General features: G+C 37.6%; 1 protein-coding gene across 4 annotated transcripts; it reads left to right on the forward strand.

The window, feature by feature from the left end:
- Positions 1-584: 584 nt before the first annotated feature.
- ccdc82 (coiled-coil domain containing 82) lies at positions 585-24,031 on the forward strand. Of its 4 annotated transcripts, none has more exons than XM_009295663.4 (8): positions 585-1,230; positions 6,055-6,280; positions 10,104-10,374; positions 12,985-13,077; positions 14,894-15,018; positions 17,821-17,991; positions 18,076-18,285; positions 23,557-24,031. In XM_009295663.4, the coding sequence occupies exons 1-8, from the start codon at positions 875-877 to the stop codon at positions 23,620-23,622; spliced, it is 1,518 nt and encodes a 505-aa protein (XP_009293938.1). In that variant the 5' UTR covers positions 585-874; the 3' UTR covers positions 23,623-24,031.
- The last annotated feature ends 1,588 nt before the right edge of the window (positions 24,032-25,619 follow it).

Here is a 25,619-nt window from a genome sequence, read left to right on the forward strand (position 1 = left end):
TATGTTTTACGCAGCGGATGTCCTTCCAGCTGCAACCCAGTATTGGGAAACACCCATACACACTCAATCATACACATTCATACACTACAGCCAAGTTCATTCAGTTAAACTATACTGCAGAAAAACAGAGCATGCCAACATGAGGAGAACATGCAAACTCCTCACAGAAATGCCAACTGGCCCAGCCGGGACTCGAACCAGCAACCTTCTTGCTGTGAGGCAACAGTACAGAGCTTCCAACAATAAAACAAGGGCAACAAAAACAATACATAAAACAAAGATGGCCTCTTCCATTTACAGAACAGAGACTATAGAATACATAGGGACTTTGCCTCAACGGGGTTTCTCGTGTTTAATAAATGTAATGTTTGTTTGTTTACAAGTGTCACCTCATAGAAAAACTTGTTTTCAAGGAAAATAAAAACCACCTACATCGGACAAAAATACACTATATAGGCCTATTTTTGAGTAAATGTTAAACAAATATTCTCCGTGTCTTTAGGTGGCGCGTTTGCCCAAACCGATGTGTGGAGCTGACGGCGGAAGTGCGTATCTATAAAAACACGGACACGCCCCCTCTTGTTATTGGCGCGTGTCGCTGGCTGGAGCAGAATGATACATATTTATTCAAATCATCATTGAAATATTAATTAAAACATTAGATTGTTTTTATTTTTATCTGCACGCTTGGATTAATGAGTCGTTGTGACAAAAAAATAGCCGAATAATCACCCACGCGACGGGAATGTAATTTGACAGCACGAGCGCGCAGCATCCTGTTGCTGACCATGTAGATTGGCAACAACAGCTTTGTTTTAAAGAATACAGCAACATTTCTCGTTGTAATTAGGGTCACTTTTGCATCGCCGCAAAAATGATGAAAAGCGTGGGAAAGCATTTTGGGTTGAGGCGAAAATGTGCGCCCCCAAAATCTCGCATTGACAAGAAAAAGACTCGCGTGAACCCCATCGACACCATGCTGGATGACAGCGACGAGGGCTCGTTCGGCGGCAGCACCACCAGCGTCAGCTCCGAGAGCGAGTACCACAACTCCGAGCAGGAGTCCGGGACATCCGACAGCTCATACCGGGCGCGGGAGAGCGATGCCGACGACAGCAGCGACACCGATGAGAGGCGCGCAGTGTCCCGCCGGCAGAAGAAGAGAACCGTCAGCGCACCGGCTCCAGACGAGGACTCCAGCAGCAGCAGCAGCAGCGCCTCCAGATTGAGGTAAAGTTGGATTTGAGTAATTCCATTAACGTTAGAGCTGCAAAATACATTTAAATCGATATTAAAATGTATGAATACGCAATAGTCACAGCACATGTGGTATCAGGGTAATATTTGACCAGGTAACTTTGAGGTAAAGTTGGTTTTATATTCGCACATTCGTTCATGTAACTGTCTCTATATTGTTTTTACCACCCTAATTTGAATATTCGGTCAGAATTAGCATGCAAGTATGACTTTAAAACAACATTACCACTATCTAACTGATTGTAAGCATGGTTGTAACTTACTTTGATAATCATTTATGCTAATATGATTTCCCTATTTAGAATTTGGAAAGAATACTTTTCTCAAATCATATTATTAAGGAGAATGTCTGAATATCTGAATATAAAACCAACTTTACCTCTATACCAGGTACATCATTCAGAACACAAGACACTTTTGGAGTCAGTTCAGTTTAAAAAGTGGATAGTTTATTAATTGCGTGTGCGTTTAAGGCCCTTGTAAACATTTTAAGTGAATTTAGAGCATGTGGGCACAAGGAATTATTACGTTTGCAGTTTTAACAAATATTATTTGTATTTAATTATTTACACAACGAAGAATATACAGCTTTATTATACATTTGATTATTTCTGTATAGAGGTAAAGTTGGTTTTATATTTGCAGATTCAGACTTCCCCCTTAATAATATAATTTCATAAAAGTATTATTTGAAAAGTCTAAATAGCGAAATCATATTAGCAACCAATGACTATTAAAGTACAACATTACTCACGGTCAAATAAACAGTGTTAATGTTGATTTCAAGTCATACTGACATGCTAATTCTGATCAAATATATTCAAAGTAACATGGTAAACAGTATATATTACTTCATTCATTCATTTTCTTGTCAGCTTAGTCCCTTTATTGATCCGGGGTCGCCACAGCGGAACGAACCGCCAACTAATCAAGCAAGTTTTTAAGCAGCGGATGCCCTTCCAGCCGCAACCCATCTCTGGGAAACATCCACACACACACACACACTCATACACTACGGACAATTTAGCTCACCCAATTCACCTGTACCGCATGTCTTGTGACTGTGGGGGAAACCGGAGCACCTGGAGGAAACTCACGCGAAGGCAGGGAGAACATGCAAACTCCACACAGAAACGCCAACTGAGCCGAGGTTCGAACCAGTGACCTAGCGACCTTCTTGCGCCACTTTGCTCACCTTGCCAGATAAACAGTATAGAGACTTCTAAATGAACCAATGTGCATATATAAAACCAACTTGACCTTTATGCTGTACTTTGATAATCATTGACTGCTAATATGATTTCCCTCTTAGAATATTCTCTAATCATATTATTAAGGAGAATGTCTGAATATCCGAATATAAAACCAATTTTACCTCTATTATTTCTGTACCTCTATGCTATAGAGGTAAAGTTGGTTTTATATTCGCAAATTTGGACTTTCCCCTTAATACAACTTCATGAAAGTATTATTTGCAAACTCTAAATAGTGAAATCAAATTAGCAGCCAATGACTATCAAAGTACAACATTGTTTACAGTCAAATAAACAGAATTAATGTTGTTTTCAAGTCACACTTACATGCTAATTCCAATCAAATATTCAAAGTAACACGGTAAAAAATATAGAGACAGCTAAATGAACTATTATGTGAATATAAAACCAACTTTACCTCTATCTCTATGCTCTTAGACTCTACTTTTATTTATCTCTGGTTGTAATTTATGTTATGCACTCCCCTAAAAAGTTATCCTAAACAATCTACAATTATTAATTAATAAGTTATCTTGTAAAAAATTGCATTAAACACTACCTGACTAAAGTCTTTTAACTGATTATATTATTGATGCTGTAAAAGGTACCCCATGAACTTAAAAATAGCCAATCTTTTACCGGACGCTTTCAGTGGCTGAACAACACTTCTCTGCCTATAAACCCATTCATAAACAAGAACACAATGTACATCAGCTTTGCGTGGCTAAAGAAATGGAAATACTTCAGACATGGTGTCACCCTTCAGATCGTTGTTTTAAACTGCATAACGTTATTTCTCTCCGGCGTGCAAAAGTAACTCCGATATTGTTTAAGGGTTTAGAAAAGTATTAATTCTGCATTTTCATAAACAATCTGTCTTTTCATGGACACAAGGCCACGTTGGTCTTTCAGAAAGAAGTACAGGTTGATGCAGAGTTTGTCTGATGACGTCTCTCTGTCAGCTGCAGATCTGTGCTTCACGTGTGCGTGCGAGTGACGTACCGGTCTGCTTTAAGAGGCTGCGCAGAAATTCACATTTTAATTTGTTGACAGACAGTTTGTGTTACCTGTCGGAATGGAGTTATTTGTCGGTCCGACAATATTTAATTGGATAAATTTTTAGTTTTATGCCTTACCCAGAATATTAGAGATGCTCAGATCAGCATTTTTGGGGGCGATTACCGATAGCCAAAATCAGTGGTTCTCAAAGTGGGGGTCGGGACCCCTTGGGGGGTCGCGGAACTATTAAGGGGGGTCGCCTGGTGATTTCCAAAAATCTACTTAATATTATTAGGCCATAAGAATGACCATATTTTATCCATAACCAACTGAAGAGAAAAAAACAGTCGTTTATAGTTACTAAATTAGCTTATATTTACTTGTTCTATTGGATTGCGACCCCTGGGGTAAATACATTATATTAAAGACAGCAATGGCGTCAGATGCAGCAGATTGATTTTATAACACCAGGTTAAACTTTCTGGCCCATTTACAGCACTGACATACATAAAAAAAATTTAACGAAGAATAGACTTTGGTCTATTGGTGTGTGTGTGTGCGCGCCATTGCATGCAAGTTTTCTGTATTTATAACCACCTCAGAGGATATTGGGGGTCCCGAGTCACTGTCATTGTTAATTTAGGGGGTCGCGTGCTGAAAAGTTTGGGAACCCCTGGCCAAAATCATGATCTGCCAATCACTGCCGATCACAGAATGGCAGGGGAATGGCTATTCAATTAGGGCCATTGCCACTGGCGGTAGTACATGACGTCACACACTTTAAAACACAAATTACCCTTATGTTGCCAAGTATTAGGCTACATTTCTGTTAGGGTGCTTTCACACCTGCCTTATTTAGTTCGATTGAATCGCACTTGAGTTCGTTTCCCCTTTTGGTGCGGTTCGTTTGGGCAGGTGAGAATGCAGCAATCGTACTCGAGTGAGCACCAAAAGCGGAGCAAATAAGCGTACCGAGACCTGCTTGAAGAGGTGGTCTCGGTACGCTTTCAAACGAACCCTGGAGCGGTTTGTTTGTGGTGAGAATATGATCCGTACTAAAACAGGTCCAACCGCATAATGCGCTGTGCATTATGGGATATGGAGGAAAAATATTTGTTGACAGCGCTTTACCAACAGAGAGAGAGAGAGGAAAACATTAACTGATGGATCGTTGATAATATTTCCGCAAGATGACATTGTTGCAGTTTAGCTAAATTAATTCACAGCTCCTCTTGAAGTGACTAGCGATGCATTAAACACTGTTTTCCAGCCGCTTCATTTTCGTAATGTATAGTTTGTCTTAAGCAGAATACAATCAGCCAGCGCAGTCGTCGCTCCAGAGTTAAAGGTTTTGTTTACCTGCGGGAGGTCATTGGCATTTTCCCGCACGTGAATTCTGACCAATCAATAAGCAGTTTAGGAAATATGTTCAACAACATCTGGCCAATGAGAGATGTGGATTTTGTCAGATGACTGCATTTTGGTTTATTTCAACTGGTTCGGACCAAAGCCAGCAGTGTGGTGTGAAAACGACCCAAAGACGGCAGAAAATGCAACAATGTATCATTTATTGCGCTTGTTCCGGACCAAATGAAGCAAACTACAGATGTGAAAGCACCCTTAAACCGGACAAAGTCAACATGTTAGTTTTTCTGGCAAAGAATTTAAAATACGCTTTTGGGGTTAGCCGATCAAGCTATTTTTAGCTAATATCGGCCGGTCGTGATCGGCGGCCGATCAATCGGAGCATCACTAAAGAATATAAAAATACATATAAACACATTTAGATCATTTACTATATTTGGAATAAGGAGAAACTTTCAACCAGCACAACAAAAATGTTTCTTAAGACAATCACCTAATGCACCTTTAAGCTTCCTTTGAAAAAAAAAAAATCAGCAACTAGGGAAACCCTTTTCTATGTTCTTTGCTTAAGCTTGTATTTTACAGTACATTAAAAATATTCAAAAATGTCTCTGTCAATGTTTTTAAATAATTATATTTAAGTCACACAAGTGCCATTTTCACAGCAGACACATCCATAACAGAGAGGTGTCACATGTATAACGAAACTTTTTCCTCATAAATGCAAATGTAATAAATATAATGTAAAACAAAATAAAATCGATCTCTTTTGTTCTATGGTGAATATTTAGTCTGAAATCACAGCCACGTATGACTTCAAAACAGCATTAGCACTAGTTAATTGACTGACTGTACTTTGATTCTTTGCTCTTCAGTGTTTGAACTCTCAGTAATGATTAAATCACACTGAACTGAGCTAAACTGAACTGAACTGAACTTAAACACTCAAAACTGAACTACACTGTTCCAGTTACTATGACCATTTATGTGAAGCTGCTTTGACACAATCTACATTGTAAAAGCGCTATACAAATAAAGCTGAATTAAATTGAGTCTCTGGGTGTTATTATGATTTACTTATTTGGAATTTGCAAAGAGTACTTTTCTGAAATTATATTAAGAAGGCGAAAGTCTGAATGTGTGAATGTAAAACCAACTTTACCCCAATGGCCTCCAGCAGCAGCAGCGACTCCTCCAGTGACGTGGGCGGAGAGCCGCTCCGGAGGGTCCTGCAAAGGAAGAGGCTCCGGCTGCCGGAGGACTCAGAGGATGAGGCTCTGAAAAAGAAGAAGAGGGAGGCGGAGATCAAGGAAGCTGCTGCCAAGAGAAGAGAGAGGAAGAATAAACTCATGGAGCTGTCGAAGAAGAGAAAGTCAGGCACCCCGCGGCGCAGGCGCAGGACAATGGTGAGTGGAGACATGAAATAAATATTTAGTTGAGAAGGTTATTATGAGTGGGCTATTATTATTGTTATTCTCAAACATATGGTAAAGCAACAATAATAATATTATGTGTAGGTCTACTGGTTAAAATGCTAAATTTTGAATAGACTTTGAATTGTGGATTTAGACTTTAAATTTGTCCTGGTCATTAAAGGGTCACGAAACACCAAAACACATTTTTTAAGCTGTTGACAGTCGTATATGTGTCCCACACTGCTAAAAACACTATTAGGACACCTATATTTCACAAAAAAGTGTGAATTGGTTGTTTTTGCGTTATTTCAAGCAAATTCGTACTTCCGGTTTGAAACGAATTTTTGAAGCTGCGTCACGGCCATGAGATAATAGCGTGTAATCCAGCGTGCAGACTGGGCGTCTGTGCCAGAGTGTCTTATTACGTCTTACAGTGTGCTGCATTAATGCATGAGTAAAGCTTGGTTCAAACCAATCAGCGCGCTCCATTGTGCAACTTCATTAATATTCATTACTGTCACAGTGTTTAGACGACAGAGACGCCACGTTGTGTTGGCAAAACAAGCGTGAAGTGTTGCTTTTATAGTTTGCTGCAGTTAAGTTTTGTTTTCATTTTCTCTCTGTGAGAGCGCAGCTGGAGTCACGTGTGGATTACAGTGTACGCGACGCTCGACAACAATAACTTACGTGTCTAAGGAGGATTATTGTTTACCTGAGAGCTGTTCTCATCTGCAAACGCTGAGATCCGGATTCGCTTGTAGTCTCCTCTTAATAAAGACGCGGCTCTAGTTGCTGTGGATTGTCCTGTCTCTACAGATTTGGTTAGTGAGCGACCAGTGCTCTTTGTTTATTCAGTTCGTATTTTATTCGTATCGAAAAAACTATTGCACCGAGTGTAAACAAGTTAGCACTACAACAAAACTATAACCTCGTGTAGGATTTTGTGACCGGAATAACACACGCGGCTTTCTGACGCTACCTGCCGTGTGCATCTAAGTTTCCGGGAAATGCTGAGTTTTTTTTCTCTCTTTCGCCGTGCGGTATCAAACACTGCATGAAAAATACACGCTTAGAGCAGTTCCTCGAATCAAATATCTTGTTTGTCGCGAGGGACATGAATGAATTCCCTGAATGAAAGAGCCAAACTGCAGATAAAGTCCACCATTTAATAATTTGGCAAATAATTCGACTACAGATGTCCATGTAAACAGTCACATTGTCCGCTGTGGTTGTGTGTTTTGACTCTGAAATTCAGCGCGGCCAAATAGACACTCCCACACCAAGCCTCTTTTCTTCCTCCGACACTCCCCCCTAAACAAAGCTGGACACACCCACTTTTCTGACTCTTTACAAAGTAGAGGTGTGAAAACACCCTGCTGAAACGAGGGAGTTTCATGGCCCTTTAATGCAAAGTAAAGTGACGCCATCAGAATACAACTATTCATAATTCAGATGTTGAATTATTGTGTTTGGGATATGCTTGCAATCTGTCATTGACAACATATTTCGACCATTTATTCACTAGTGAAATCAGACATCTGTCATTATCAGATTAACTCTTGCTTTATATTCAACATTATATAGGCAAGAGTAGTACTGACACTGTTAAACATTTATTTTCATGCACAACACTCTGTGTTCGCTATGAAAGAAAAATATATGAAATGCTTGTCTTAATCATAACTCTAAAATGCGATATGATTATTTAAAGGATGTGTGTGCTTTCATTTTCACTGCTAAGTGCTGTTCATACTTCCCGCGTGGCTCCCAAACGATTGCTCTGTGCCACAAACTGAAAGTTATTTACTACTTTATTACCTATTACTAGAGCCAGACGGAATCTGCGGACGTGTTTTGCTATTTCTGCGGAGAATTTTGATAAAAGTCTGCGGATTTCTATGGAATTATTTTGGGAGTATCAGAACTAAAACCTTAATATATGAAATAAAAATAATACCTTTTTAACTTTTATTTAATGTTTAAAATGCAAATCCAATTAGATTCACATTATTTGGTAAATAAAGCAAGTTTGTCATATAATATATGTAGTAAAAGACAGAAAACATTACTTTACAAACGGCATTGTACATAAATCAGATGAACATTTTCACATCAGTCAATAATATTACAGAAATTAATGAAACTAAATACATATACATTTACACACATTTACTCCTGTAAATGAACAGAATTAATGATGGGATAAAAATCTGCGGAATTCTGCGCTTGCAGATTCCGGGTGGGCCTACCGATTATTCACAGCCTATGCAGGTTCTGTCTACTGAAGTAGACGCGAGTGCGTCTATTATTAAGTAAGTTGGGTGCTCGCCCACCCTCTCTGTGGTAACAGCTGACGGTCAGCAGCTCACACCACGAGTGATCTTGCAGCCACAAATACATCATTTCATGAAGACAAAAATGACATTTTTGGGTGAATTATACCTTATACATAGAGTATGTGATTCAGGGTCATGTATGACTCGGTATGTCTCAACTAGGGCTGCACGATTCTGCCAGAAATGTGAATCACGATTTTTTTATTTTTTTATTTTTCATAATTTTCTCACGATTCTGTAAATGTACAATAAAGGTTAATATGATTAGTCTATTATTATAGTTAATTCTCAAACCTATGGTAAAACAACAATAATAATATTAGGCTTATGTGTAGGTCTACAGTTTAAAATGCTAAATTTTGAACAGTCATCAGGGCTCATCAATAAGGACTGCCCAATGGCCCGGGGCATTATCGTTACTGACATACAGACATAATCGTTACTGGCCCAATCGGGTCACTTAATTTAATTTTGCCTGCTACTATTTGTCAATCGCAAGCAAATTCAGTCTTAGAATTGAGAAAACATGTGTGCTTTTAAGTCTTTACTACCTTCTTTGTGATGTCACAAACACCATATTACTTTTCGTTTCTGATTGGATGTTGTGAGCACGTTATTTTTTTCCATAACCTGGTAAAAAACAGTACGGCAACATCAAATTAAGAAGCTAAAAGGAAACATCTGTATACATGGGTCCAACACAACAAAAAAATTGTGTTGTTTTGCATAGTTTGTCATCACTTTTAAGTCAGTCACCTTAATAACCTGCACATTCTCCATTCTGCTATATTTACTGCTAAATATATATATATATATATATATATATATATATATATATATATATATATATATATATATATATATATATATATATATATATATATATATATATATATAAAAATCATTCATCTGTCATTGACAACATTATTAGACCATTTGTTTTCAATGGTAAAATTAGAATTTAGTCATTATCAGATTCCTTCTTGCATTATATTCAACATTATAGGCTAGGGTTGTTTTACTGACACTGTAAACATTTATTTTTATGCACAACACTGTTCACTATGAAAGAAAAAAAAAACATATCAAATGCTTCCCGTAATCATAACTGTAAAATGCCATATGCTCATTTAAATGATGTGCGCACAGGTTTCACTTTCACTTCCGAGTGCGGCTCATGGCTGCCATCACTGTGAGAAAAAAACACATGCAAATCAAACCTCCCGCACGACCGATCGCTCTTTGCAAATCTGTAATGTGTACTGCAAGCAATTAATAATCCTTCAAAACTTGACTACTAATGTAAAAGTATCAACCATTTACAATTTCAAATGTCATGGCACTTTCAGTTTTTAAAGATTAAACAAAATTATATTATAGAAATAGTTATAAAACCAACAGGGTTCCCTTCCAAAAAGTGCGGGTTAATACTGATAATAATAATAATAATGTTTTGTCTGATTATTGTTTATCTGCAGGGTTCAGACGATGATGAGGAGGAAGAGGAAGAGAAGAAAGAGGTGGTCAAGGAAGTCAAAGTTGAAGAGCCGAGTAAAGCAGATGATTCAGATGAAGACTCCACTGTGGAGGAGAACGCCAGTCCTCTGAACAGCAGCGACGAGGAGAAACTGGCTCATAGCAGTGACAGTATGAAGGATTTCATTGTGGAGGAGGATCAGAAGAAGGATGACGAGCAGGAGGGAGACGAGGACGCCAAAGACAAGATCCTCTCTCAGCTTCCACGCCAGTGTAAGGCCACATGTGCTTTTGCTTTTGTTCTGAAATTTTTGAATTGCAGAGTTACGTTTTCATCCACTTATTTTGATTCGCTTTTTGAAATAGTGCATAACAATGCTTGATGGACACCGCAAGATGCACATACATTTAAAAAATATGCATAAAAACATATGCCACTTCCAACTGAGTAGGATGAATTAGAATAATGTGCATAAACTATGATTAAAACTTATGTACTAAATAAATTCTAGCATGCGCACTTTTAGCAGACCATGTGATTACGATGATAGTGGTGAGACTGCATTAATAGACAAACCAGTAGACTGTAGGGATGTAACGGTATTGTAAATACCGTCATACCGCAATATTAATTTTTTTCGATATTACCGAAGTCGCATGACTCTGTAAAACTATAGGTCTTCTGAGAAAATTTGCTCAGGCGAATGAAGCGAACGGGAGGTAGCTGAAACTACATTTCCCATCAGCCCAGGCGTGGCCATAATCCTTTGCGGTCTGTTGTCGCTACAGATCCAGTAATGCGGAAATGGAGTGTGCTGCTAGTAGCGGAGATGAAAAAAAGATGGAAATGATCGAACCTAAAGCGGGTGTTGTCGCCGCGCGCGTACTGAATAGAGGTGTTGTCGCGCGCGTTCTTATCAGCTGTGTTTTCGCGCGTGTATTGTAAAGCGCCGAGGGGGGGTTGAGCGCGCATACTCAAGAGAGGTGTTGTCGCGCACCTACTGAAGGGCTGGACGGAGGTTGTGTCGCGTCGCGTGGGCACTTTTGATCGTTTTGGAAGGGCATTTTCTATCCAAGACTAAAAAGGGCATGTGCACTGCCCAGGTTGAGCCCTATGTGTGCACGTGCCTGCAAGTTGGGGAATACGACTAATAGCAGTCATGGGGACTGCAGAAACACAGCACACTGATCAGATTGATGCAGACATTGACTTGTACCGCAAAGAGACCTCTATCTCACTCATGGTTTGTCCTCTCAAGTGGGGGAAAGACAATGCACAACGTTACCCACTGCTGTCAACATGGGCCAAGTCATATCTCTGTCCCAGAAACCTCAGTCCCAAATGAGAGGGTTTTTTTCTGTTGCAGGGGACATTGTAAATGCCCAGAGATACCAGCTTTTACCAGATTATAGTTATATGATAATTTTCCTTTAAACCCATCTCTATCTAAGTGAGTGAGTGATTAAATGTTGAATGTGATGAGTTTTCAACAATACTAAATTGAAACTTTATTTTTTTACATGGTTTAATAATTTTTTGTTATTAAAATTGAAGTTTCTGTTTCAAAGCTTACAGATAGATGGCTAATTTGTATGTCATTGACACTTTTGGCACTTTTTTGGAGTATTTTCAAAAGTTTTGTTTTTCCTGTAAATGATTCAATAAATACCGTACCTTGACATTCATACCGAGGTATTACCGTACCGTGAAATTCTGATACCGTTACATCCCTAGTAGACTGACCACATTGTAAAACATCTGACGTCTTGTTTTGTTCTTTTAAGATCCAACAGTCCAAGTCTGTCATCAAAGTGGTTCAGTATTAATATTTCACAGGACTGTCTAATGCTGTGTTCACACCAGACGAGGAACGTGCGGATAAATCGTGCTATTCGCGCATAAATAACCGCGTAAACATGTGAGTTTACTTGCTTTATTCGCGCGTCAAATTCGCTTCAGAAAAGACGCGGATTCACGTGCTGGGCAGAGCTTCTGTCTGCCCGGTGACTCTAGCTTCATAGCTAAATGGCTAACATGGATTTTATGAATAAAATAACAGTGTTTATGTGCTTTATGAAGGCTGAAGAACAGCGTCCGTTTAGGGCTGTGTCTGAGTCCATTATATCCTTTCAGAGGTGCATCCAGCTCTGTGTGCTCATAAACTCCTCCAGAAACTGAACCTGGATGACGGAGGCTTTCAGCGGTGCTTCTGACTGAGCCAAGCCCAGTTTGATGAACTTTTTCAACAGACATACGTCACAATCACGCCCCCACAAGAGCAAGCTCCTGATTGGTTAACCCAGTGCGAATGTCCGTTGAACTCCACAGATTTGCACGAAACGCGCGTCAAACGCTCAATTCGCTCCGCGCCATTCGCGTGTATCGCCCTATTCGCACCACGCCATTCGCGCAATTTACGTCATTCGCGCCCGGCCATTCGCGCATATCGCGCATATCACGCTGCAGGATATATATTCGCGCGTTTGCATTGACTTTACATGTAAATCACTCGCGCTTGACACGCGTTCCGCATTTGGTGTGAACGCAGCATAAAGATTCTGTGCTCCCAAAGAGCGTCTCGTGCCTTCAAAAGCAACCTTAGATACATTGTATTTTGTCTTTGTATAATGAGGTGCAAGTAATTTACTATATAAGAAAAAGGGGGCCTTAGTAGCTTCTCCAGTCACAGCAAACCCAGGTTTTTGTTTGTCATTTGGCCTCAGTTTATCAGGAAGTGACAAGTTTGTTCTTTTTGACTCATTGGATGGAAACCAATTTTTCAACTAATGTTTCATGCAATATTACAGTTTTGCGCATAAATCTTTGAATGGAAACATAGTGTTTAATGCCTTGAAAATCTGCTTTATTTCTGTGTGTTTCAGTCATCACAGGATCTCAGCTCAGCCACTTTCAGCTGGTGGTCAAAGCCTTGCTGATCAATGTACTGGACTCCACCTTCCTCAAGTCACTTTACAGTAGGTTCATAAACATGCTAATATTAACACGCTAATATTCAAATATTTGGGGTATGTTTTTTTTTACGGTCAGGATCTTTGAAACTTTTAATCAGCTTTGACACATTGCTCTTTTGTACTTTCTGAAAACAATATTTAAAAGAAAGTGTATTGGACCTCCGTAAATGAAATGTTTCTTGAGCAAAAAATCATCATGTTAATATAATGATTTCCTGAAGGAACTTGTGACACTGAAGAATGGAATTGAAGAATAATTAAACGGTTCATACGGTTGCCTGAAATCCTCAAAAATTCTTGAAGTTTAATCTTGAAAGGTCTAAAAAGTGCTTAGATTGTGCATAAAATGCTTGAAAATGTCAAAGTGTTGCTTTCATGATTCATCATACTAAATAGGTAATAATAATGAATGTTTTTTTTTTTTTTTTTTTGCTTTAGCGTAAAGTGAAAACTCTGGAGTCTGTAGTGTGCCCTGCCTGTTTTTAATTGTATTTTATCTGTATACTTTGATTAAGCAGTAGGAGAAGACAAAATGAAGATAAAAGATGGCACATTTAGGATACGAGTCAATGAAGTTTAAGCCAGTAATTAACTAACTTAATGTTGGGCAAATAGGCCATCCAAAATGTCAGCATCTGATGTAATGTGACCAAGCATGTGTATTTATGTAAAAATTTAAATTTGCCACAGTTGTAGAGGGCTGGAAAAATTTGTAAATGCTTTGTAAATGTTTGAAATTGTTAAATTTGACTTGCAAGACCCCTGATTTAAATAAACGAAGATGGGTTTTTTATGTATAATATATGACAGTAATAATATCATTCTTTTCATTGTATTTATTAATAAATAAATGTAGCCGTGGTTCAAAAACAAGGCAGAAAACTTTTAACAGTAAAATATACTATATACAATATTTTTATATATATATATATATATATATATATATATATATATATATATATATATATATATATATATATATATATATATATATATATATATATGTTGTGGAACAGATTCAGGAAATGTTCACAGTATGTCTGATAATATTTTTTGTTCTGGTAAAATCTTATTTGTTTTATTTCGGCTAGAATAAAAGCATTTTTGAATTTTTTAAACACCATTTTAGGGACAAAATTATTAGCCCCTTTAAGCTATTTATTTTCCTGATAGTCTACAGAACAACCCATCATTATACAATAACTTGCCTAATTACCCTAACCTGCCTAGTTAACCTAATTAACCTAGTTAAGCCTTTAAATGTCACTTTAAGCTGTATAGAAGTGTCTTGAAAAATATCTAGTAAAATATTATTTACTGTCATCATGGCAAAGATAAAATAAATCAGTTATTAGAAATGAGTTATTAAAACTATTATGATTAGAAATGTGCTGAAAAAAATCTTCTCTCCGTTAAACAGAAATTGGGGAAAAAATAAACAAGCGGTCTAATAATTCAGGGGAGCTGATAATTCTGACTTCAACTGTGTATATATATAATATATAGGTCCAACATTAGTGCCCGCATCAATAGTAAAAATGTGCCATAGGAATGTGTTATAGTGCTTTCTGAAATATTCTTATAAAATGAGCATTTTTCTCGTGCTCCAGTGTGTAAGTTCAGTGATTTAAATTTTTATGCTGGTGAATAGGTTCTTTATTTCTTAATTACTGAGGAAAAAAAACTCATTTTAGAAGAAATTTTCAGACGGCACGTAAAGGCTTTTTTGCTCTTTCTAACCCTTTTATTGTTTAGATTCTTGAGAAATCTCTTTTAGTCATTGACCCACATATTTCTTACTTTGCATCAATGTCTACAGGTGGCGAACGAACAAAGCGATACGCCCAGGAGATGAAAACATCATTGCTTCATTTTGATGAGCGAATGGTTCTTCCTCGCTTGGAGAACCTGAAGCAGAGGAGCCGCTGGAAAGACCGCTATAAAGTAAAATAAATAGGCTTCTTCTTGAGCTTCGTTACATCACATTTTTAATAATATATGAAGATGTATGTGGGATGTTGACATGACAATGCATTTGTCACATGCACTCCCTGACAAAAGTCTTGACATCAAACCTCATTGCTAGAGCAACAAATAATTACTTGACTCCTACAGTAGTTGATCATTTGGAAAAGTGGCAGAAGGTAGATTTTAGATGAATCATCCGTTAAACTGAATACCAATCATCACAAACACTGCAGAAGACCTAATGGAACCTGCAGAGACCCAAGATTCTGACAGAAATCAGTCTAGTTTGGTAAAGGAAAAATCATGGTGTAGGGTTACATTCGGTATGGGGAGCGTGCGAGAGATCTGCAGAGTGGATGGCAACATTAACAGCCTGAGCTATCAAGACTGCTGCCCATTACATTACAAACCACAGGAGAGGGCAAATTCTTCAGCAGGACAACACTCCTTATACTTCAGCCTCCACATTAAAGTTCCTTAAAGCAAAGAAGGTCAAGGTGCTCGAGGATTGGCCAGCCCAGTCACCAGAGATTATTATTGAGCATGTCTGGGGTAAGGAGGAGGAGACATTGAAGATAAATTTAAATGATCTTAATGAGCTCAGGGAGTCCAGCAAGAACGCTTTCATTCTAGATGACTTTATTAAGTTATTTGAGTCATTGCAGAGATGTATGAATGCAGTCTTTTTAACGCTGATGGGAGTCATATATATATATAAATAAATATATTATATATATATTATATATATATATATATATATATATATAAGAATATATATATTTCTTATGTATATATATATATATATATATATATAATATTAATTCAGTTTCCACTGCAGCATGACTTTATATTCTTTACTGTACATTATTTCTGTTAAGTGACAAGACATTTGTCTAAGCAAAGTTAGACCTTACTGTCCTAGTTAAATCATTAAAAATCAAGGCATTATCATATTTTATTTTGTTAAAATAAGCGTAATCTAGAGGCCTTCGTCTTTCTTATAGCCACAGCCATATCACCCTGCAACCCAAGACCGGTTACTCACTGAAGCTAAGCAGGGCTGAGCCTGGTCAGTACCTGGATGGGAGACCACTAGGGAACACTAGGTTGCTGTTGGAAGTGGTGTTGGTGAGGCCAGCAGGGGGCGCTCAACCTGTGGTCTGCGTGAGTCCTAATGCCCCAGTAAAAGTGAAGGGGACGCTACACTGTCAGTGGGCGCCGTCTTTCGGATGAGACGTTAAACCGAGGTCCTGACTCTCTGTGGTCATTAAAAATCCCATGGCACTTCTCGTAAAGAGCAGGGGTGTAACCCTGGTGTCCTGGCCAAAGTCCCTATATCGGCCCTTACGATAATGGCCTCCCAATCATCCCCTTCCACCGAATTGGCTCTATCACTGTCTCTCCACTCCACCAATAGCTGTCCTGTGGCTGCCGTCCTGTGGCTGCCGTCGCATCATCCAAGTGGGTGTTGCACACAGGTGGTGGTGTGGAGAGACCCCCCCTCATGATTGTGAAGCGCTTTGAGTGTATGGCCATACACAATAAACACGCTATATAAATACACATTACATTACATTTACATTACTTCTGATACCAAATGATCAACTGGATGTCAACGATTTATTGTTCCTAAAACTTTTGTTCCTAAAGACTTTTGTCAGGTAGTGTGTGACAAATATGAATTGAATTAATATTGACGTCATTTAAAATGCAGTAAATGATTCTTTTTCCTCCATGGACATGGACTTTTCTGGAACCCCTATAAAAAGTTTTGTTGTCCTTTGCTGTGACACCTCTGTTTATTGAAAATGTCCAACAAGTCATGGAGAAAAAACTAAATTTCATAAAAATGAACAGCACTATAAAAAGATACACTAACTCTACAATGAAGATAAATCACTCTCACGCTATTTGTATAAGAGTCATTTCGCTTCATTTTTGCTGTCACACCATAGGACAAATTTAAGGTACAGTTCAGTAAAAATGTTAAGTTAGTGACCACTTTTATCTTCTCAAACCTCCTAATATTATTAATGTTTTATTTGCCAAACACCCATGCAGAATATACACACACACACACACACGCATATATATATATATATATATATATATATATGTATATATATATATATATATATATATATATATATATATATATATATATATATGTATAGTTAAAGGCAGAATTATTAGCCCCCCTTTGATTTTTTAAATTTATTTCTTTTTTAAATATTTCCCAAATGATGTTTAACAGAGCAAGGAAATTTTCACAGTATGTCTGATAATATTTTTTCTTCTGGAGAAAGTCTTATTTGTTTTATTTCGGCTACAATAAAAGCAGTTTTTAATTTTTTTAAACAGCATTTTAGAGTCAAAGTTATTAGCCCCTTTAAGCTATTTCTTTTTTTGATAGTCTACAGAACAAACCATCTTCAGACAATAACTTGCCTAATTACCCTAACCTGCCTAGTTAACCTAATTAACCCAGTTAAGTCTTTAAATGTCACTTTAAGCTGTATAGAAGTGTCCTGAAAAACTATCCAGTCAAATATTATTTACTGTCATCAGGGCAAAGATAAAATAAATCAGTTATTAGAAATGAGTTATTAATACTATTATGTTTAGAAATGTGTTGAGGAAATCTGCTCTCCGTTAAACAGAAATTGAGGAAAAAATAAACAAGGGAGCAGATAATTCAGGGGGGCTAATAATTCTGACTACAACTGTATGTTGAAAATATGTATTTGGGTTTCTCCTCATTATTTTCGTTTTTAAAAGGAGAGAGTAGAATGCTATCCGAAACTGCGGGTGGTGACGACAAGAACTCAGATGAAGGGTTGTGAAGCCTGCGAGCTTCACAGAACGGGCCGCTTCACGGTTCGTCTCTCTGGACAGTTGTACCACTGCGAGTCCCTGCAGGAGGACACGTTCATGCCTGACGATTCACAGGTTGCTTTTCACACAAATCCTAATATCGAAGCATTGATGAAAGAGAAATTGGAAAGCCTCGTTAATTGCAATGCCTGTTTGCAGAGTTTCTTTGTGGGCTCTGTCTGTGCCAGTCGTACGGAGGTCTACCATGCCTTGAAGCACTTTAAATACCATCTGTTTGAGAAGTGCCGTAAAACTATTGAAACTCGAAAGGAAATACAGGAAGGGGAAACGGGAGAGGACGATGAACCAGTCAAGGACACGGTCAACAAGGCCTTCACCAAACTGCAGGATGATGGCTGGATCAAGGAGGTGTGAATATTAGTCCTTTAAGGCCGGTACACACTAATTGGGCCATCAGTCTGGCTAAGTTGATTTTCCATATTATATATCATTTATTCATGTATTATACTTCAGTTTAGTCTGATTTATCAGAGGTTGCCACAGTGGAATGAACTGCCAACTATTCCAGCATATGTTTTACGCTGTGGATGCCCTTCCAGCCACAACCCAGTACTGGGAAACACAGATACACTCTCGCATTCACAAACACAATCATACACTACGGCCAACTTAATTCATCTAATTAACTTATAGCATGTGTCTTTGGACTGTGGGGGAGATCGGAGCACCCGGAGAGAATATGCATGCTCCTGTCCAATATATATCCTTAATAATATATATTTTGGGCAAAGCAGTGGCGCAGTAGTAGTGCTGTTGCCTCACAGCAAGAAGGTCGCTGGTTCGAACCTCGGCTCAGTTGGTGTTTCTGTGTGGAGTTTGCATGTTCTGACTGCGTCCGCGTTTCCTCCAGGTGCTCCGGTTTCCCCTACAGTCCAAAGACATGCGGTGCAGGTGAATTGGGTTGGCTAAATTGTCCGTAGTTTGTGTATGTGTGTGTGGATGTTTCCCAGAGATGGGTTGCAGCTGGAAGGGTATCCACTGCGTAAAAACTTGCTGGATAAGTTGGCGGTTCATTCCGCTGTGGCGACCCCAGGTTAATAAAGGGACTAAGCCGACAAGAAAATGAATGAATAATATATATTTTACAATAATAATATTCTTTATTATTACACACTATTCGTCTTCCATATGTCGCTTCTCCTTGGTTTAACATCCGATTGAGTTGTCCAAGTTCCATGTATAGAATAGTATCGGCACTCTGATTGGTTATTCAGCAACAAATCAGAGTGTAAAAAACTAGAACTAACTGAAACTTTGTGTACATACAAAACTAACTGAAACTAACTAAAATTATCGCAAAAAAAACTCCGTTTTCGTATATGTAACTGTATTTAATATATAATCTTACTGTAAGCCTTTTAAAAGTAAATATAATCCGCGCTGCAGGTGTTTGTGTTTGACCCTTTCACACCTCAGAGTCTCCTGCTGCCACTGGCCAGATCGAGCCGGTTTTTCTCTAGTCATCCTCGCTGTTGCTCCCGCGACAAAAACACCAGAGTGGACATGACAGCAGCACGGTGACAGCATTAAATAAACCATTACTTTAACACATTTGTGCCCAATAATGGGTTTTATTTCTGTATCGCGATCGCGAACGAATCTTTGCTGTTGTATTTGAATTTGAGGATGGGTAGATGGTTGTGGTAGATGATCGTGTTCATGTGTTCTCTGAATTCATGTTTCAAAAAACGTATGACTGAGTTTTTATTAAACAATATTTATTCTGTTGATTTTGAATCTTGCACCTAACAAATATCCTTTTTTAGAAAAAAACTGAAACTAATACTGAAACTAATAAAAACTAAACTAAAGCTAAGACATTTTTAAAATATAGAAACTAATAAAAACTAGTAAATCTGCCTCTAAAAACTAATTAAAACTAACTGAATTTGAAAACAAAAAGTTAAAACGAAATAGAAACTAAAACTATTGAAAAATCCAAAACTATTATAACCTTGGTGACAATAACTGTGATTATCATACTAAACACATTTACTGGTTTCCCCTTACGGACTGAAAAAAACATACTATTGTCCACACGTGTGCAAAGACGCATCTTACACAGGTGCTGAACACAATCTCTCATTTGAGTCGGCTGCCGTCCCTTTGGTGTGTTCACGATCAGCTTTTTAGTCCAGATGTGAGCCGACAACACTTTTGGTTTTCATCAGCGCTAGTTGTTTGGCGTCAGCTTGGTGTGTCCCGGCCCTAAAGCTACATTTTTTCACTTTCAGGGTTTCTTCAGATATCATAATGTCAAATATAACACATTTTAAGATCATTAAGTATTAAATGTAAGACCTGTATCAAAATATCAGTCACAAAATTAGTGGCAAAATAAATGTTTTCAAATTGAAGACAGGTTAGATCAGGGATGGGCAAACTTGATCCTCGAGGGCCGGTGTCCCTGCAGAGTTTTGTTCCAACACTAGTCAAAAACACCTGAACAAACTAATCAGTGTCTTCAAGATCACTTGAACTTTATAGGGAGGTCTGTTTAAAAAAGGGTTGGAGCTAAACTATGCAGGACACTGGCCCTCCAGGATCAAGTTTGCCCACACCTGGGTTAGATGCATCATTGAACTACAGGAAAAAACGAACATCTTAAGGCTGATTTAAACTTTCGCCTGGCGCCGTATTGCGCACCCTCGCTGACTGCACTCGCACCTCAAACGGACGAGGCTTTTTAAAACGACAGGTGCGGTCAAAAGAAAGCCACCCTAAAGTCAGACGGACAAACAGATGTAGGAAATTTCAGGAACTACATCCTATTATTAATATCGTTCAAGATTTTTAAACTAATTATTATTTATTTATTTTTTTACAACCATTCAAGATTTTTTAAATCAAACTTTGATGCATCACTTGCTTTTGTTCACATCTTGGACAGTTCTACCTATTACAGTTAAATATTAATGACTACAGAACATGGGTTGCTCTACAATTACATTTTTTTTATTATGGAGAGAATAAAAGCAAAAACATAAAAAGTACTCTTACGAAAAAATACTGATTTTATTTATTATTGTTTTTATTATCATTTTTTTATTATTGATTTTGCCCACTCCACAATTCTCACATTACTGTCTGGCTAGTTTCTGTCCTCTACTTATAAGCTAAAAAGGCAATAATGGTCCAACATTCCTGACCAATACCACCAATAACGCCTAGAAAAACCGGGCATCAGTATATTGTAAACAGATTGGTTCAAGTATTCTTTTTCGGTTATCAAAGAAATAATTTGTTCCTTCATTATAGCTTTGTAGCTATTAAATTGTTTTAAATTAAAAACTGCAATACATCAGTGTAAAACCTTTAAATAGTGGAAAAACATATTCGGTGTTTGTGTACCTGTGTCTCCACTTTTGCCATGACCTCGTTTGGCTTTACCAAACGAATACCTCAGCTTTTTCCAAAACTCAACAGAAACTTTCCTCCTTTACCACTGGTGTTGCAATTTCTAGCTAAGAATGATTGCTCATCTGGTTCTCCCTATGCTCACGCATGGACGGATCGTAAAGATGTTTGTACAGTCGTACCTGTTTAAGACAAAATCTTTTTAAAGTGTTTCATATTCGATATGAAACGCGGCGTCGCGGCAACTGTTCGCTCAAGCTTTAAAAAAGTTTGTGTGCTCCGCCAGTCGAAATCATATCGCTGAACTACAGGAAAAAACGAACATCTTAAGGCTGATTTAAACTTTCGCCTGGCGCCGTATTGCGCACCTTCGCTGACTGCACTCGCACCTCAAACGGACAAGGCTTTTTAAAACGACAGGTGCGGTCAAAAGGAAGCCACCCTAAAGTCAGACGGACAAACAGATGTAGGAAATTTCAGGAACTACATCCTATTATTAATATCGTTCAAGATTTTTAAACTAATTATTATTTATTTATTTTTTTACAACCATTCAAGATTTTTTAAATCAAACTTTGATGCATCACTTGCTTTTGTTCACATCTTGGACAGTTCTACCTATTACAGTTAAATAATTTATTTCACGCCAGGCGAAAGTTTAAATCAGCCGAAATCATATCGCGCAACCTTCGGAAACTCTGCGATGACGTCACATTCGTCATATTCTGAGTTCAATAACAGAAAGCTGATTGGCTATTGCATGTTGGTCTCATTTGTAGGTATAATAGCGCAAATTTCATTTGGACTAGTGAAATAAAGAACTTCAACATCATGAATACCAAGCAACGACAACAAAAAAGAATCAAAATGAGCATTAGATGTAGCGTTACATGGACATCAGAAAAATGAGACCAAAAATGTTTAAGAGCTAGAACAGCAAATTTAAGACTTAAAGGCCCGTTGGAAACCCAGCAGTTCACCATAAAAAAGACAGTTATAATATTAATCACTTACCTGCATGTTATTCCAATCCCCTAAGCCATTTGCTAATTTTCAGAACACAAAATTAAATATTTTTGATGCGATCCAAGATGTTCATAAAAAGAACCAAAAACAGTCCGTGTGACTTCAGGGGTTCAACTGTAATCACACAGAGCTCACTTTTGTGTTGGCAGAAAAACATTTGTTCACTGTCTTCTGCATCAGATCAGGGTGTGTGTTTACTACAGGGATTACATCTCTTGTGTGTTGCGCTGCGAAGTCTAATGGACTCTCTTGCTATTAACTCTTTTTATATGGAGGATAAGAGAGCTCTAGGATTTCATCTATCTAGATTTCATCAATTCCATATCTTAACTCGTCTCCGAAAGACAAATTAAAGTCTCGGGGGATTCAGGTGATCTACATGAGGGCGAGTAATTAATGACGGAATCTTTCATCTTTGGAGTGAACTAACCCTTTAGGCTTGTTAGGAATAATTGACGACAGGCTGTTGAATTATTAGAGGGTAATGCGCACACGGAGTGGTGTTGTGGTCACAATGTGAACTGGAATGTGCATTATATGAACAGATTTCATAATCCTTGGATTTATTACCTACACGAGGGTTAAAAGATAAAGGAAAAATAGCTGTGGTAAGAAAATAATGGTAGCGCTTTATAATAAGGTTCATTAGTTAATGCATTTACTAACATGAACTAATCATGAACAACACATGTACAGCATTTATTATTCATAATTGAACATTTACTAATGCATTATTAACATCCAAGTCTATGCTTGATAATATTAGTTAATGCAGCATGAGTTAACATGAACTAACAATGAACTGTATTTTTAATAACTAACGTTTAATAACATGAACAAATACAGTAGTAAATGTTTTATTCATTGTTTATTCATGTTAATAAATGCATTAATTAACATTAACTAATGAACTTTATTGTAAAGTGTGACCAAAATAATGTTTGTCGGTTATTAAACTGGATAGCAAAGGTAAGAAAGCTTTGACCTAATAAGTGGTGAGCGGGTCTAAGCAAAAAGATGATGTCAAACAAGACCAGAGAATTATTAAGAGTAGAATAAGATCAAATTGCACAGTGGAAGCAGAAGAGAATCAGATTCATGAATGCATGTTTGATAGCAGTTTCAGCTGTAATTTACTGAATCAGTGAACATGCATGGAAACACAGATTGAGTGTATATAGGCCCTAAATGTGTATGAACCCACTGATTCCTGTTCTTTCTCTCTGATCTGTTTAGCAATACGACGAGTTTCAAGAGCATCTCAATGCTGCCGATTTCTTCCAAGAAGAAAAGCTGGACTGAAAGGTTTTGAACTTGCCCTAAGGGCATCAGTCTGTTGTTTTATTTCTGTAAATATGTATAGTTTTGTCATTTTAAAGCATGTTTAACTTTTGAGTTGTTCACAAGTGTGTCCTTCAGATCCAGCATTTCATATCCTCACTGCTTTGTCACTTGCTTCAGCATGGCTGATACTGAATACAGTTCACATTTACAGAGCTACAACCCAAATTGTAACCATTACTTTTTTAAAAATCCTGATGAGTTAAAACTGTAAAAAAAGAAAGGGGGGTTAGTACATGATGCTTTATTAAACCCTGTATGCTATTTTTAAGCCTTCATTTATGAATGTCCTCATCTAATGATTCTGTGACAATGCATCCCAGTACTTTTACAGTGTTTCAAAGTTCTTGTAATAAACAACATAATCATGCATTGGTGAATGGTCATGTTTAACCTTCAAATTGATCTTGGGAGATCACATCGGATCTCAGATGCTAAACATGAATCCGCTTTGGTGCAGATCAGAGAATGAGGCACATGGCCGCGGCGCTTGCGAATCAGATACACGCTAGAGAAGTGCTTTTGCAGACCAACGCTGTTGTGTTGGCATCTCGGTTACTGCAAACTGAGGAATTTCCCCATGCTGCATCATTGGTAAAATAATGGTCACAAATGTGTTAAACTTGTGTTCGTAGTTGTGTAAAATAATGCATGTTTTCGATATATAAAGTTATTTGTTTTGTAAAGCAGCATGGCTTCGGATTAATTTGTTACCTCAGATTTAGGCTAATTTATCTGGATGTGATTCAAAAGTCGCATGTATGAATTGGTCAAGCAGTCAGGGGCGGACTGGCCATCTGGCAATTCTGGCAAATGCCAGAAGGGCCGGACCATTTTTTTTAAATGTGGGCTGGTATGCTAATTAATTTTTTTTTTTATACACATGTATTGTGTTTACATGCAGGCAGCTTTTATCTCATGCAAGATGTGAATATGACGATGATGATGATGATGATAGTAATAATAGTAATAAATGTTAAGCATTGGCCCAATCGGCAATGTCTGGCTGGTTTCGAGAGGGGCCCGCCCAATCAGAGCTTATGCGGAAGTAATCAAAATCTGGCAAGAATGCCAAACAAACAGTAAGTGAAACACAAGCTAATTGTCAGAGATGGACCGTAAAAAAGGAAAGGCGGTGCGTGAAAGCTCAGAGAAAGCAAAAAATTGCTCTAAAATCAGACGCTGCCTAAAAATGCATAAAATAGCTGAAATAGTCTCGAAAGGGGGCAGCGCAGTGGGTAGCACTGTCGCCTCACAGCAAGAAGGTAGATGGTTCGAGCCTTTGCTGGGTCACTTGGTGTTTCTTTGTGGAGTTTGCATGTTCCTTATGGTTTCTCTCACAAGTACAAACAAGTGCTATAGGTGAATTGGGTAGTGTGGCTACAGTGCCAGGGCTGATTGTTAGTCATAGTCCGCCCCTGCAAGCAGTGTACCTTTGCATATAATCCCTCACTTTTCTGACAAGCGGATATCATTTCTAATTTAGATGTAATTCCATATCATTTATTTTTAAATACAAGTTAATTTTTAGATTTCAATGATAAACAAATATCGTGTACATGCAACACATATTGCAAAATTGATCACAAATAGTTTATGTAAATATGATAACATAACCTATATTTATGAGGTCCAAGCAACATTTCCAGATTTTGATGAATAAGTTACTATTTGTTAATACTTTACATTTAAGTACAGCAGTTTTCTTTTTTACTTTAGGAACAGTAGCCTACCATTTTTAATTTTTAAAATGTTTTATTTTTAATTAACTTTATTATTTTTTTTATTGTGTTTTTGACAAAAGGTACAGTACATTAAAGGTATTCAATTACAAAGGTATTTTCATTTTTTCTTTTTTTTTTTTGAACCATACATAAATTGAAAAAAAAAGACAAAATGACATTTTTAATTAACTTTAAAAAGCAGATTTTAAACGTTGACCTTTTGTTTTCACTATA

The sequence above is a fragment of the Danio rerio genome, chromosome 21, assembly GCF_049306965.1.
Source record: "Danio rerio strain Tuebingen ecotype United States chromosome 21, GRCz12tu, whole genome shotgun sequence".
Classification (NCBI taxonomy): Eukaryota; Metazoa; Chordata; class Actinopteri; order Cypriniformes; family Danionidae; genus Danio; species Danio rerio.

Bases quoted from the DNA above. Each gene is read 5' to 3' on its own strand.
- ccdc82 (XM_009295663.4), top strand. From the start codon at position 875: ATGATGAAAAGCGTGGGAAAGCATTTTGGGTTGAGGCGAAAATGTGCG. The intron at 1,231-6,054 runs GTAAAGTTGGAT...GGCCTCCAGCAG, and splicing joins AGCAGCGCCTCCAGATTGAG to CAGCAGCGACTCCTCCAGTG. The intron at 10,375-12,984 runs GTAAGGCCACAT...TGTGTGTTTCAG, and splicing joins CTCTCAGCTTCCACGCCAGT to TCATCACAGGATCTCAGCTC.